This window comes from Myxine glutinosa, chromosome 10 (assembly GCF_964187855.1).
Source record: "Myxine glutinosa chromosome 10, kmMyxGlut1.1, whole genome shotgun sequence".
Classification (NCBI taxonomy): Eukaryota; Metazoa; Chordata; class Myxini; order Myxiniformes; family Myxinidae; genus Myxine; species Myxine glutinosa.
Window position 1 is genome coordinate 120365962 of NC_136270.1, and position 15655 is coordinate 120381616.

Consider the following 15655-nt stretch of genomic DNA (forward strand, 5'->3'; position numbering starts at 1 on the left):
TGCGGCATGCAGACAGGCCTTCTGAATGTGGAATATTAGTGTAGAGGGATGTAACATCTGCTGTGACTAAAATGGTTTGGGAGTTGAAAGGTGAGTATATTCTGTTCAATCCTTGGATGTGGGTCAGAAAACTGGTTGTGTCCTTGAGGTATGAGGAGAGCTTCAACACGAGAGGACGTAAATGACAGTCAACAAATTTTGATATGAGAACAGTTGGACATGTGCAGCCAGATACGATTGGTCTACCTGGATTGTTTACCTTGTGTATTTTAGGAAGAAAATAAAGGTTAGGGCAATGAGGATCTTTCGGAACCAAGCGAGATTTGATGGTTTTATCCACCCGAATAGAATCTACTACCTTTTTAACCTCTTCGAGATGTAAAAGGGTAGGGTCGGATGGGAGCTCTTTGTAAGTATCACTATGTAGTTGACGATTACCTTCTGCAACGTAATCGGTAGTCGACATCTATCTATAATTCCAGTAATCTCTGTATGTGTGTTTGTTTGTCTGTGACCGCTGTTTCTCGACAACCACGGGTCCGATATACTTTAAACTTGCCAGGTATATTGCTGGGGACCCGAGGATGTGCCTTTTCAAGGTTTCATATTAATCGGACAATTACTTACCGAGCTATGTCCAAAAAACGATTCAACCAATCAGAGAGCAGCGAGCTATCGCGTGTGCCGAACGTGGCGAACACACTCTGCCTCGGACGGCACATTTGAGAGCGTATTCATTTATTTCACGTTGGCAAACTATGTTGCCGCTATGTTGGCGTTAAACTATGTTTTAAAACTAATTAAAACCATTTCATGTAAATAGAGGGGGGGGGGGGGGGATTGTCACTGTACTCGCAAGCCGTTCGCCGTTCGCTTTGGCGTTGCGAATGGACCAAAACATTTCATGGACCAAACCATTTCATGTAAAGCGTTCGCCGTTCGCTTTGGCGTTGCGAATGGACCAAAACATTTCATGTAAATAGAGGGGGGGGATTGTCACCGTACTCGCACCCACGTACCCACGTACCCACGTACGGGCATTGCACCCACGTACGGGCATGCCCTAGTAATGACAATGCCAGTACCTTTATCTGCTGGCTTTATGACTATCTTTTCATTGTTTTGGAGATTGTGAAGTGCTCGTCGCTCTGCCTTTGTAAGATTGTCCTTATGTCTGGAACAATTATATTTTTGTGCCACCTTTTCAATTTCATTGCTCACTTGTTCCATATAGACATGTAGATATGGATTGTCAACACGTGGTGTCCAGGTGCTTTTTGGTTTAGGTAAAGTGAGTTGTGGTGTATTAGTATCGGTGTATGTGATTGTATGCGTGGTTGTTGGTGTTGTTTGTTGTGGCGTTGACGGTGCTGGGTGTACTTTAGCAAAGTGTGCCTTTTTTATTTTAACTTTTAATTTTTGTTAACTTTATTAACTTTAAATTTAACTTTAAATTTGTTAAAGTTTGTTAATAATTAATATAAATTAATAACTTTAATTGCTTTTAACAAAATTTCCTCAACCTCCACTAACATCATTTCGACGTGGTCGGACACTCAGGGACATCTTGGTAAAAGCAAAGCACCCACAGCCCCACAACAAAGAAACTAGGATCCCTGGCTTCTATAAATGCACAGCAAACAAATGCATTATTCACAAGCATTTACTAGAAGGAAACAAATTCTGTAGTTCTAGCACTGGACAAAAATTCCCCATCACCTCCTATATGAACTGCAAATCTACATGGGTCATATACCTAATCACTTGCCAAAAGTGCACCAAACAATATGTTGGAAAAACTGAAAATACACTCTACACACGATTTAATAACACCCGGTCAGAAATCAATAACTTCCACACCAGTCAGGGCAAATCTCTACCTTACACGATACACTTTAATCAACCGTATCACTCTATAAATGACATTCAGATCTCTGCCATTGAATCAATCACAAATCGATCACACACCACGATTCTGAAACGTGAGTCCTTTTGGATACACAAACTTCGGACAAAAGTCCCTCATGGCATAAATTTTGATGACTAAAGCATGTTCCCACATCAACCCAATCAAATTGTTAACCGTAACCCATTCATTCATTCATTCATTCATCATTCATTCATTCATTCATTCATTCATTCATTCTACCTTTATATGTCATTTATATAAATATATAAATATATTACATGAATATAAATGGGATATGAATATATGCTTGTGTGTTTATGTATGTATATCTCTATATTTGTATATGCACGTGCACCCTAACTGTAACGCAAACGGTCACTTCCGTTGAACTTGGGGCTGGTGAGTGAACTTTGGCGTGGCTCTTCCTTCTGTATGCATTTTCTACACACATCACACATCTCACACACATATCACCATACATACTTGACTGATATACATGCCTGCTGTTTTTGTAGACTCAGGAGAAGACCTTTGTTGGTCGAAAGCTTGTCGACAATTAAAGATCGACGTCCTGAAGCTACGTCCGCGTCTTATTTAATCTAACGATTATATATATATATATATATATATATATATATATATATATATATATATATATATATATATATATATATATATACACACACACACACATACGTATACAGTGTGTGTGTGTATATATGTATAGACAAAGGAATTGAACTACAGACAAAAAGGAATTAAATAGCAATTGTAAAGGTTCATTATCTGGCTTTGCATCTTTTTGAGAACAGAGAAGACGCCATTAGGATCAACATATCAGTTTAGGCAGCATTAAGCTTGAGAAAATTCCTGGAAATCCACCTGGAAAGTTCAGGCAACTTGGAAGTTCAGAGTTGTGAAAGAGAGCAATTTATCTGGTTCAGTCACTTCCTTACCCATAGATTTCAATGAGAACCTTCACCATAAGTTTTGCATACTCGTTGATGTGCTTGATGCCATTGGTTTTGCTGAAGGCATCATCAAAAAAGATGTGTGCCTCCATATTGTAAGGCTCTCGGTGATATCTCGCTTGCCTCATCTCCTGGTTCTGCTTTAACCTGTAAACAGAGTTTTTAGGTTTGAAGTCAGTTATGAGTTTAAATAATAGACCAGCTGTAAATTGTTTATACAAAGTTCATCATGTCATAATATAAACATAGCTCACACAGTACATGCCTGAAGACTCTGGCTAAAATGAATGGTCTTTGACATTAAATATAATATTTCATTGTAAAATAGGAATTTAAACTAGGAAATAGAAATCGATGTGAATGCGTCAATGGATATGCCTCAGCCTGTGTTACACGTCAACCCACTGTTACATTTCATCTCAATTTAGGATCACATGAAAGATTAAATGTCACATCAGAGCGAGTGCAAGAGAGAAAACAGATAAATAGAAGAGAGACAACATCAGATACTTATAACTCGAGTTATGGTCAGCCAAATGACTTTCAAACACATGACCTTTGACCTGTTGAACCAAAAATGTAATCAGTTCATCTTTCTATTGCATTCCATATATGTGCCAAGTTTGGTCGGAATCCCTACCGTGGTTGACAAGTTATCATGGTAACAAAAACCCGATAACGGAACGACGGATGGACGGACAGACTGAAAACATCATACTCCTGGCTTTCGGCTGCGGAGGCATTACAATTCTAAATTAGCTCTTCAATCTTCATTTATTATCCTTCTTTGCTATTTCTGCCTTTTTATAACTGCAAACAAAATATGAGAATTCCTTTTAAAAATTTATTATTTGCTTTTTTGCAAAAAAAAATAAATTCTCAGTGTTCAAACTTCATCTCAGAGTAAATGTTTTCATGGCAGTCTCTTGGTGCATGGTTTTTTGGGATGAGATATTGAGTTGACAGCATCATGATGCAAGCACGTGGAAAGCAGTCATCTCAAAGTAAATGGATATTGCACAAGGATTCCAATATGGAATTTGTCTGCTGGTTGTATCATGATTGAGGCATCACTCTGCTGCTGATCTAGTATCCCTGGACATCACGACAGCATTTTGAAACAAAGCCAAGGCACCAGAACATAAACACCTCCTTGTTTGAAAGCCACTGTGGGGCCTTGAACTCGGAGTCCCATCTCCTAGAATGGCTTTGCTTTAGGTGCAATTGAATACGAAACATCATGTGCAGTCGTTAAACAGCAAAAACGAGCATGTCGAGATACGCGCGTTATCAGGATTACAATGATCTGAATTTAACCAACAAAGAAAAACTAACTGTGCTGAAAGGGCTAAAATCATGGCATCATGCGGAACCAAGAGGACGTGCTGTCTTTAAGAAAGAGATAACTTTTCAAAACAGGACAAGACAAAGTAAATGGAACGTCGAGATGCAGACAACAACAACAACAACAACAACAACAACAACATGCATTTTAAGGCCATTTTCCCTGCTAGAGCGGGGGTTAGCCTTGCGGTCCCCATGACAATCTTCTCCATTTTGCCCTATTTTCTGCATCTCTCCTTGTTAACCCCCTTGCCCGCATTTCTTCTTCCACAATCTTTAGCCAAGTCTTTCTCAGTCTTCCCCGTCCTCTACTTTCTTCTACATTCATTTCCATCACTCTTCTCTACCAATCACTTTCACCCTTCCTCAACACATGACCAAACCATCTCAACCTGTTCCTCTTCACAGCATCAATCACAGGCTCTATTCCCATCATCTTTCACAATTCATCATTTGGCTTCTTCTCTCTCAACGATACTCCGCACATCCACCGAACCATTCGCATTTCCACCCTTTCCAGCCTTCGTTGCAGCTCTACGTTCATTACCCATGTCTCGCTCCCATAAATCATAACACTTCTCACACATGCAGCATACACCTTTCCCTTCAGCTTCAACGACACTCCCCTCCTCATCAGCACGCCACCCAGTTCCCGAAACCTCTTCCATGCACATCTCACTCTAGCAACTGTTGCCGAGTCTGATCCACCTTCTCCATTCAGCATGTCTCCTATGTAACAAAATGTTTTCACACCTTCCAGCTTCATGCCGTCTCCAAGATCCAACTCAACATTTCCTCCATCTGCAGCTCCCTCTGTGCACACCTTACATTTGAATGTAGCTGCCACACTGGTTAATGACCCTCTCAGACCACTACATTTTTGATGAACCCACTCAGCGCACATTGTACATTGAATGGAGTTCACTCCGACACCCTTCCTGCACACAGCACATGGCCACTTCCCAGTTCTTTCCACCTCACCACATGCTTTACCACTTGCCATCACCTTCGTCTTTCCTATATTCACCTTCAGACCTTTTGTCTCCATACATTCCTTCCACTTGTTCATCTTTTCCTTCAGTCCATCCATACTTTCCGCAATCAACACCAGATCATCTGCATACAACAACTTCCACGGTAAACCCTCCTTTACGTTCTGAGCCAGCACCTCCATCACAGCTACAAATAGTAGTGGACTTAGTACCGACCCCGATGCACTCCCACCTTCACCTCAAACTCACCACTGTTCCCATCCTTCGTCCTTACAGCTGTGTGCGCTCTATTGTACATTGCCATCACGACTCTGATCAACCATTCCTCCACTCCTAACTTCCTCAATGCCCATGTCAATACTTCGCGTGGAACCCTATCGAATGCTTTCTCCAGATCAACAAACCCAAGAAACAACTTCTTCCTCTTCTCCATGTACTTCTCCTGCAACTGCCTCACAATAAAGAGCATGTCTGTCGTTCCTCTCCCTGGTATAAATCCAAACTGCATTTCGTCGATCTTCACCTTCTTCCTTATCCTCCTCTCCAACACTCTTTCCAATACCTTCATTCCATGCTCCAATAACTTTATCGCTCGGTACGAGCCACACTCCAGAGGGTCACCTTTCCTCTTGTATAGAGGGACGAGGGTACTCAGTTCCCAAGCCACTGGAATGCAGCCTTCTTTCACCACCAGATTACAGATCTCTGTCATTCTCTTCACACCCCAACTTCCTGCTGCCTTCAACATATCTCCCACACCTCCCGTCGGCCCTCCCGCTTTTCTACTCTTCATTGCTTTTATCGCTTCCTCAACTTCCTTCTCAGTTATCTTCTCTGCCGGTCCTAAAACTGTGTTACTCTATATGTTGCCATCCCATTCATTCTCTGTATTCAACAGCATTTCCACATATCTTTTCCATCTTCGTTTAATTGCATCTGGGTCCACAACGATTTGTCCCACTTCATCCTTCAAGCAACTCACCCCATCACATCACACCTCTCTTTCGCGATCTGCTTTGCAATCCTGAATACCGCTCTCTGACCCTCTTCCGAATCCAAGCGTTCTCCGAACATTTTCCTACATGCCTCCTGTGCCTTTGCTACCTCTTTCTTTGCAGCCTTCTTGGCTGCCTTATAACTTTCATGCTCTGCTTTTTCTGCTCCCGTACCCTTTGCCTTCTGCCACTCCTTCAACTTCTTCCTCTCCTCGGCAATCCTCTTTCCAACTTCATCATCCCACCACCATGTTTCCGAGTGCCTCGGTGGTCCGTTTGTCCATCCACATTCCACATACCTCACCAACGGCTCCCAACAGACTATCTTTCATTGACGTCCAACCACTTTCAAGCTCAACCACATCATCCTCTCCCCTACTCAGCCTCTCCTTTAATGCCTACCTTACTGTCACCTCTTTCAACCTCCACACCTTCATTCTCGGTTGGTACTTCACCCGTCGAACTCTCCTCGCACCTTTCACCCTCATGTCGCAGACAACCAAGTGGTGCTGTGAAACAGCCTCCTCCCCCGGGATCACATTTGTGTCCCGGAGGTGCCCCCTATATCGCCTACGCACCATCAGGTAGTCAACGGTTGTTGTCGACCCACCTGACGTGTATGTAACAAGCTTATTATCCTCTTTCTGGAACTGAGTCTTACAAATCAACAAATCAGCTCCATCAGCAAACTCCAAAATCCTTTCACCTTCTCCATTTCTCACACCATATCCGTAACCCCCATGAACTCCCTCAAAACCGTCCATACTCCTTCCCACATGTCCATTTAGGTCTCCTCCTACCACAACAACTTCCTCATCTTTCACGTTTTTCATCAGCTTCTCTATCACACACCAGAACTTGTCCTTCTCTTCATCGCTCCAACCAACCTGCGGAGCATATCCCGAGATGATGCTCACCAAGAGCTTTCCAATCATCATTTTCACCATCATCAACCTATCACTCACTCTAGTCACACTCACCACACTGTCTACAAACTCCTCAGAAAACAGGACACCAACACCATTCATGCCCTCCGGGCACCCTTGCCACACAAACTTGTATTTCTGTCCCTGCCTACCCTTCACCATTCTCACACCACTTCCCTTCCATCTCGTCTCTTGCACACAACATATGTCCACTCTTCTTCTGACCAATACTTCCACCACTTCTCCTGAGCTCCCTGTCATTGTCCCTACATTCCATGTCCCAAACCTCAGAAACCGATCTCCACTTCGGGCTGTCCCCTGCCCATATGTGGTTGTAATTATCATGGTTCTCTTTTTTAGGCAATGTTTTTATGGCCGGATGCCCTTCCTGACGCCAACCCTCTTAGTCGCCTCTTACGACACGCAGGGATACGGTGTACCTATTCTAACCAGGGTACACACCGAGACGAAGAATAGATAGAATTTTATAATAATCTAGTGAGGTGTAAGCAATAACAAACCGTGCTTTGTACGTAGGTACATAATAAATAGAAGCTTTATGATTATGGGCAAAGCATCACCAACCTCCTGCTGGATATCAATTTAGATTTATTTATTTATTTTATTTTACGGACACGTTTATGGTTTTTACGTACATTTTCATTCAGATTTTTATTTTTCACAGTTTACAGTTATATAAATTACAATTTTGAAATGCTAGATATCGATTGAGGTTTGTTTTTTAAATGAGATTAAAAAATATATTTTTACAGACGCATTTACCTTTATTTACATACATTTTCATTATAGACGCTTTTTCTTTTTTTCATTGATGGACATTATTGTTTTGCTTATTTCACAGTTTACAGTTATGTAAATTACAATTTTGAAATGCTAGATATTGATTGAGATTGGTTTTTTTTAACAGACGCATTTACGTTTATTTACATAAATGTTCATTATAGACGCTTTTTCTTTTTTTCATTGATGGACATTATTGTCGTGCTTATTTCAGTTTACAGTTATATAAATTACAATTTTCAAATGCTAGATATTGATAGAGGTTTTTTTTTTTTTTTTTTACAAATGTGTTTAAGGTTTTTTCCATAAATTTTCATTTACGGACGCTTTCCGATGGTTCTGTGATTTTTCCCGGTGTATCGGCTTCGGTGTCTGTCGGCACACCAAATTTTAGCTTGCTACGACACACGGAAGGTACCGAACATTAATATCACTCAGTCAGTGAGTCAGTGGTTAGAAAGAGCTTTAAATATTAGATAAACAAATAAACAAAACAAGAACAATGTCGTGCATGATAAGATACTTGTGAAATCAAAACAAATATTGTTGCCATAGAAACAGCGATTTGACAATGTTCAAGTGTTTTCCATGACTTAATGTACCGTAATACATAACAAATTCACCCAGAAAATTTTCTAATTGAGGAATAATGGGTGTTTTATGTGGTTTGGACAGTCTTGACATTGATCTTTGACTAATTTTGACCAAATTTTACACACATGAAACACATATGTACAAACAAGATGTGTTGGGTTTTCATTATTGAGGTATGGCACAAATAAAATCACAAAAAGTCCCATTTAATTTTAATGCGCTGAATTTGTTGTCATGGAAACCGATTGACAAGTCAAGACGGCTAAATGAATTGTTCGGATTTTTGGTGAACCAACACAGTGAGCCAATATGCAAATCTTCAATTTCAAGTCAATGGGATGAAAATTCACGATTTTATGCAACCTTGACCTTTTGACATCAAAACAATAGGCTTCTAGATTTTGATTGGTGAAGCAATTAAGTGACCCACGATGCAAATTATGTTCAAAATACCAGTGTACCCACCCTCCGGGTTTGCGCATGGGGGTGGGGTTTGCGCATTACTTACTGAACTAGAATGACCGCATTGTGGTCACAACCTGCGACACAAAATAGACATTTATCGCCTCCTCTATCCACTCAACCACCTCATCCTTGCAGTTGTGGGTATGATACAATTAATATCAATTATGAATCTGACGGACAGCTGTGTCTGGTTTCAGCAGGAAGCGGCAGGACTGGTTATGTTATTATCCTCTCTGGGGTGTATAGGTTACAGTAGATCTAGGCTCGGCCCTCAACCATGTCTGAAGTGTGTTGAGTTACCAAGGTCCGACTCTCAATAGTAACTAACCCTTTGTTCATAAAAACCTGTACACGTGGTCATTTTAAGTACAGGACTTTGTCATTAAGCTTGACTAAATTGGCTTTAAAAATACGGTAATGGACCGATTGGGAAAAACGCATTCAGCATTTAACATTTAACAACAACTTTAAAACAGCTGTTCACCACAATTTCTTATCTTCCCCCATCCAAAACCTTGATCTTTTCTACCACCGTTAAAACTCCCCAAATCTGCCTCTTTAAATCCCCAACTTCTTTCCTGAAATTCCTAGAAGTGTTAATTTGCTTTGTCCCGTGTACCCCTCCTCCCTCATCCAGCCCTCCCCCTTGCACAGATCTACCGACGTCCCTGTTCTCAACTGTTGTTGTGCTTGTGTGCTTCCCTCACTCCCCCTCTTGTCTCCCGCTCCCTTCATTGCATGTTTTATGTGTCTGTGCATGTTTTCATGTTCAGTGTGTTCGCTCTTACATGAGTCTCAATTCTGTATACACAAAAAAAAAAAAAAAAAAAAAAAAACGTACAGTACATGGTGCCATTCAAAAATTATTCAATGCAATTTTTTTAAGGAGGCGTGTATGGCCTTTATTAAACCTTTCTAATAATCTAACATTCGACTCAAACAAAGCCAATGGAAATCTGAGTAACAAAGCCGGACAGAGTATAATCAGCAGAGGTCTATACAGGCCTAGTTAGGCCAACCAGGAAACAAGATAGTGGCCATATCATTTCGTCCTGGTATTATGGTGGGTGGAGTCAAGCAACAGATGTGGGTGTGGTCCGGAAGCTGTCCAATCAATGGGTGCACATTTCAAAAATTGACCACAAAATAGAATCCCAACAACAACAACAACAACGCAAAGCTCTTGTAGTCCTGTGACATGTCACAGGTAAGAAGTATATTCTGTATATTAAAATAACACTATATAGAGGTCTGTATGGTGTGCGTCTTGGTATTAATATATGGCAGAACTTCAGATAAGCCTCAAAGCTTAATCTCAGGTTATTAAAAATCTTGCAGTGTTAGTGTGAGAAATTTGAGGTTCACCTGAAGAATCAATAGCTCAGTGGGCTGTTGCCAAGTAAGCGATGAGGTCCTTGGGTTTGAGTCCTGGGTTGAGTCAGAATTTTTTCACACTAACCCCATGCTGGAATTTGTTCGTTTATTAAAAAAAAAAAAAAAAAAAAAAAAAAAAATATATATATATATACAGTCATCCCTCGCTATATCGCGGTTCACTTTTCGCGGCTTCGGTACATCGCGGGTTTTTCTCGCTAGTATATGTAAATTTATATCGCGGATTTTTCGCTATATCGCGGGATTTTGCGGTATAAATGTATTTTTATATACTATTATTTTAAATATTTTTGTGGTAAAATAAGCATTTTCTAGCCTAAAAAATTAAAAAACGTAAAGAAATAAGAAAAATACAGTAATTAAAACATATTACAAGAAATAAAATACTGTACATAGTGTACAGTAGAAGGGTAGACAAAGAGTCGTGCGTATGGAAAACGCAGATGCGGCAGCTTCCACTTGCGCGAGTTACCCACGTAATGGGTAACTGTAATGCTCTTTCTGGCTGTGCAGTACATTCATCATCGTCATCACCTTCATCGTCATCAGTACTGCACAGCTAATTCATCATCATCTTCATCACGCAAGTTGTAGTATTGAAGAGCCGGGGCTCTTGCTTGATACGGACGAAATGACGGGCAAGACACAAACTCGTCCGAGAAGATATTTATTCTCAAAACCAACTCGGGAACACTGAAAAGCCCGTTTTAATATCGGGCTGCATTATAAAGCACAACCAGAAACCGAAAGCCACGCCTCTCAAGCGTGGCGTGCTTCGGTGGTCACGTGATCAACAGGTGTAGCTGATTATACCCGCAAAGCGCGGCACGCTTTAGCGGTCACGTGACCAGCCACTCTCGCGCCGGGGATCCCCGCCGGTGACGTCACCGGCTGGAGCAAGGAGATTCTGATGCTGGTCTTGCTTGGGGGACCCATGGGTAGCTACAGTATCTTCAATGGTGAGTACCCATTAGAATTTTATATGTTGTTAAAATTACGTATGTTTAAGAGTGTAAAAAGTGTTTAAGAGTATAGGAAGTGTTTATAAGAGTATGGGAAAGGTTAATAAGAGTGTGAGAAAGGTTAATAAGAGTGTGGGAAAGGTTAATAAGAGTGTGGGGAGGGTAATAAAGCTTTAAAATATATATAAATAATAAAATAAAAATATGGTCGCTACTTCGCGGATTTTCGTCTAACGCGGGGGGTTCTGGAACGTAACCTGCATATATATATATGCAGGTATGAACATAAAGATGGAAGCACCAAAGTAAAGTCACTTAATAGGGTATCGGGCCACCACATGAGGCCAGTACGGCCTGTATTCGCGGTGGCATAGAGTCCACCAGCATCTGGACTTCTGCAGAAGTGATACGGTATCATTCTTCCAAGGGAAAGTCAATCAAGTCACACTTGTTTGATGGAGTTGGAAAACAGTCTCAAACGTCAGGCGACGTTCCAGAATAACCCATAAATGCTCGATTGGGTTCAGATCTGGTGACGAAAAAGGCAATGACATATGGATAACAGTGTCATGGTAATCAAACCATGAGGTGACCACACGTGCTCTGTGGATGGGGGCATTGTCAATCTGGAAGACGCTGCTCACTGCAGGAAATAAATGCTGCAACATGGGGTGAAGATGATCACTCAGTTCCATCAAGTAGCGATTGGCATTGACCTTGCCTTCTAAGGGAATGACCGCACCCAAACCATGCCAGGAAAATGCACCACACAACATCACAGAACCAACTGAATTCGAGGAAGAAAAACAGTTGGAATCAATCACTCAGGGTTGTCGAGGTCTTTAGGATGGCACCACATGTGCACTCATCTGTTTGTCGAGAACATGGAAAAGGATGATTCATTATTCGTCATCTGACAAGTGGAACATGTCTTTCAATCCTGACAAATCTCACACCCTCACTATGTCTATCTGAAAAGACCGTCTGGACAACCCTCCCATCTACTTTCTCAACAATCCTCTCGAAGAGGTTCTGTCACTCAAGCTTTTGGGTCTCACTATCTGCCATGATCCTTCTTGGGAAAACCACATTTCCAAGCAGGCCTCCAATGCCAGTCGCCGTCTGGGCATCCTCTGACGTGCGAAGTCTTTCCTTGGCACATCTGAGCTCCTCCCACATGCAAAGCTTTCATCCGACGCTCGATGGAATACTGCTCTCCCCTTTGGGCTGGTGCTCCCTGCGTCACACCCAGCACAGCTTCATGTTGTAGAATCCAAGATTTTTGGAATCATTGGTATCTCCTGCAATGAAGCTGATTCTGAGGGCCTTTTACTCTCTCACCGCAAGCAGGTCAGCGGCCTTTCTGTCTTCTATCGACTCCTCTCCAGCCTTGCACCCCCTTCTCTGTCTGTGCTCTGTCCCCCCCAATATTCCTTCAGGACACACAAGATCTGCCAGCAACCCTCTTCTGGTGAAACTGCCAAAATCAAGACTCACTGCTCACCTTCACTATTCCTCTTTTTTCCCACCTCTGGAACAAACGCCCACATTATCTTCAATCCCACTCTTCCATCCAGGTCTTCAAAACAGCTGATCACCACCATCTCTTACCTTTCCCCATCCATAAACTTGATCTTTTCTACCCACTGTTAATTCATCCTAAATCCACCTTCTTCAAATCCCGAGGTCTTTCCTGAAAGTTCTTGTGGTGTCCATCTTGTTTATCCTGAGTATTCCTCCCCAGCTTGGGAGATCTCACGAGATCTCGAGACGACGTCACGAAATTTCGAAGCTCCACACGGTCTCCACGTTTTCAAAGTTAAGTCTGTTCACAATTCTATTTTGTCGAAACTGTATTTTATCTTTCGGCGTGTGAACTTATAGTGTGTCCCTTGGATGTTTCTCAGTGTTTATTTTTCATAGATTAATCGTTTGCCACACGGCGTGTGAGGCCTTGCAGCCTCAGGCTTCCCCCGTCGAAGTTTTGTTTCTTCCTTCGCTGGTTTTGCTCGGTTTTTTGATTTTCCCTTCTCCCCCAAACTTCACCGAACATCTACTATTTGTCTAACGTTGTAACCCCACACCCCCCCCCCCCCCAAAAAAAAACCAAAACAACTTTTATTTCCCTTTCTCCTCGTGTGCTTTTGTCCCATCGTGTGCTTTTGCCTCTGCCCACGTGCGCTGTCTCGCCCCGCCCCTATATTCCCCTTGCCTTCCACCTTTTGCCCTGTTCAAGTGTCTCGTGGTCGTCCCTCTAGGCTCCCACTCCCCATTGGTATTTTTGTGAATATAAGATTGTTCTTCACGGTTCTGTTTAAATATGTTTAAACTTTCCCCTGGAATGTTTTATTCAGTCGTATATTACAACACGCTGTTTTTCTTCCTATTTAAATGGCTCCTTTCAATTTCCTCTTCAACTCATTCCATTTCAAAAAAATATTCAATCTCTTATGATTCCAAATCACTCCATGCTCTAAATTCTCATTCATCCCACCCCTCCACCATCGTTCTTAAACGGATCGCTAACTTGAAAATCACAACAAACCCAATTTGTTATAAATGTTCATCTTTCATTAATCATCCACTTTCTAAACTCCTCCATGGCCCCTCCCCTCCAAATCTCCCCACTTACCCCTCCCCTCCTAAACTCCCACCTTGCCCCTCCCCTCCTAAACTCCCCCCTTGCCCCTCCCCTCCAAATCTCCCCCATTACCCCTCCCCTCCAAATCTCCCCCCTTGCCCCTCCCCTCCGAAACTCCCCCCTTGCCCTTCCCCTCCTAAACTCCCCCCTTGCCCCTCCCATTCAAAACTCTCCCACAACCCCTCCCCTTCAAATCTCCCTGCCAACCATCCCTCCCAAATTCTCCCTCCTCCCACCTCCTTCTCAAAGCTGCCTCCTCCCCACTTTGTCTCCCTTCTATCTCATACCTCCACCTCCCCCAACCTTCTACATTCCTCTGCCCCCCTCAAACAACCCCTCACTGTGCCTCATCCCATCACCATCAAACCTTTCGTACTCCTCATCCTTCCCTTTCTTGTAACTCTTCTGTAATCTCTGACACACTATCAACTGCTCTTCCTACCTCCCCCTCTCACCCTTCATCTGACCCTACCCCTCCCCTCCCCTGTCCTGCACCCGATGCTCCCCCTCTCTCCTCATTAACGGAATGGACCTCAAACATCCGGGGCCTTCGCTCAAACCTGATTGATCTCTCCATTCAGGTTGCTTCTGACAATCCAGACTTGATCTGCTTAACAGAAACTTTCCTCCTTCAAGATGTCTCTGATTCCTTAATATCTCTTCCTGGTGACTCCCTCCTCCGGTACGATAGACCTGAGCCTCGTCCTGGTGGTGGGATGGCTATCTTCATCAAAAACTCTCTTCCTCACTCTCCCTGCACTGCCCTCTCTCCACCCCACCCCCAGGAGTACCTCTGGCTATGGCTTCCTCTCCGCTCCCACCTTTTGTTCATATGTGTTCTGTACCGTACTCCAAACAGTGATGACTCCATTTACATTTCGCTGTCGGACAACATGGACCAACTTCTATTAACTCATCCAAACTCTCTCTTTCTCATATGTGGCGACTTCAACTGTCATCATGCCAGCTGGCTGGGTGTGGCTTCATCTCTCACCAGCCATGGCACCTCAGCAAAGGACTTCTGCGTCTCATTGGGACTGACACAATCTGTCAATTTCCCGACCCAGATCTAGTCAATGGAGTATCTTCTCTTCTGGACTTGGTTATGACTAACTTCCCTGCAAATGTCTGCTGCTCTTCTTCTGCTCCAATCGGTTCTTCTGATCATGTGCTTGTTAAAGTGGACATCTCTCTGGTCATTCTCAGAGAGCCTCCTCAGCGCCGACGAGTCTGGCATTTCACTCAGGCCGACTGGCACGGTCTGCAAGCAGCCATCAATCATCTGGACTGGTCTCCCATCTCTACTGCCTCTGACATCAATTCTTCCTGGGAATTCTTCCAAAGCAAACTGCTCTCTCTCATGCACAGATTTATCCCATCTCGTCTTCAGTTGTCTTACCCTTCCTCCCGTCCATGGTACACTGAATCTTGTGGTGAAGCAGTTGCCCTGAAACAACTTGCCTTTGCCTCTTGGAAGGCAAATACAACTGAAGGCAATCTCAGTTCCTTCCACCAAGCTCGAAACAAGTGTGTGTCTACCCTCAGGAGTGCCAGGAAGCACTATCTCTCCACACTCAAGATTGAACTCTCAAACCTGTCTCCTTCCTCCAAATCCTGGTGGCGTCTGGTCAAATCCATTTCTGGTGTTTGTTCCCCCTCC

The 15655-nt window shown here is 42.8% G+C and overlaps 1 protein-coding gene across 1 annotated transcript in view; it reads right to left on the minus strand.

The window, feature by feature from the left end:
- The window catches only part of LOC144893969 (uncharacterized), a 78580-nt gene that overhangs the window by 10076 nt on the left and 52849 nt on the right, over positions 1-15655 (minus strand). Inside the window, exon 11 of the mRNA XM_078785229.1 lies at positions 2866-3027. Within this exon, the coding sequence (XP_078641355.1) occupies positions 2866-3027 (162 nt within the window). The remainder of the gene's footprint in view (positions 1-2865; positions 3028-15655) is intronic.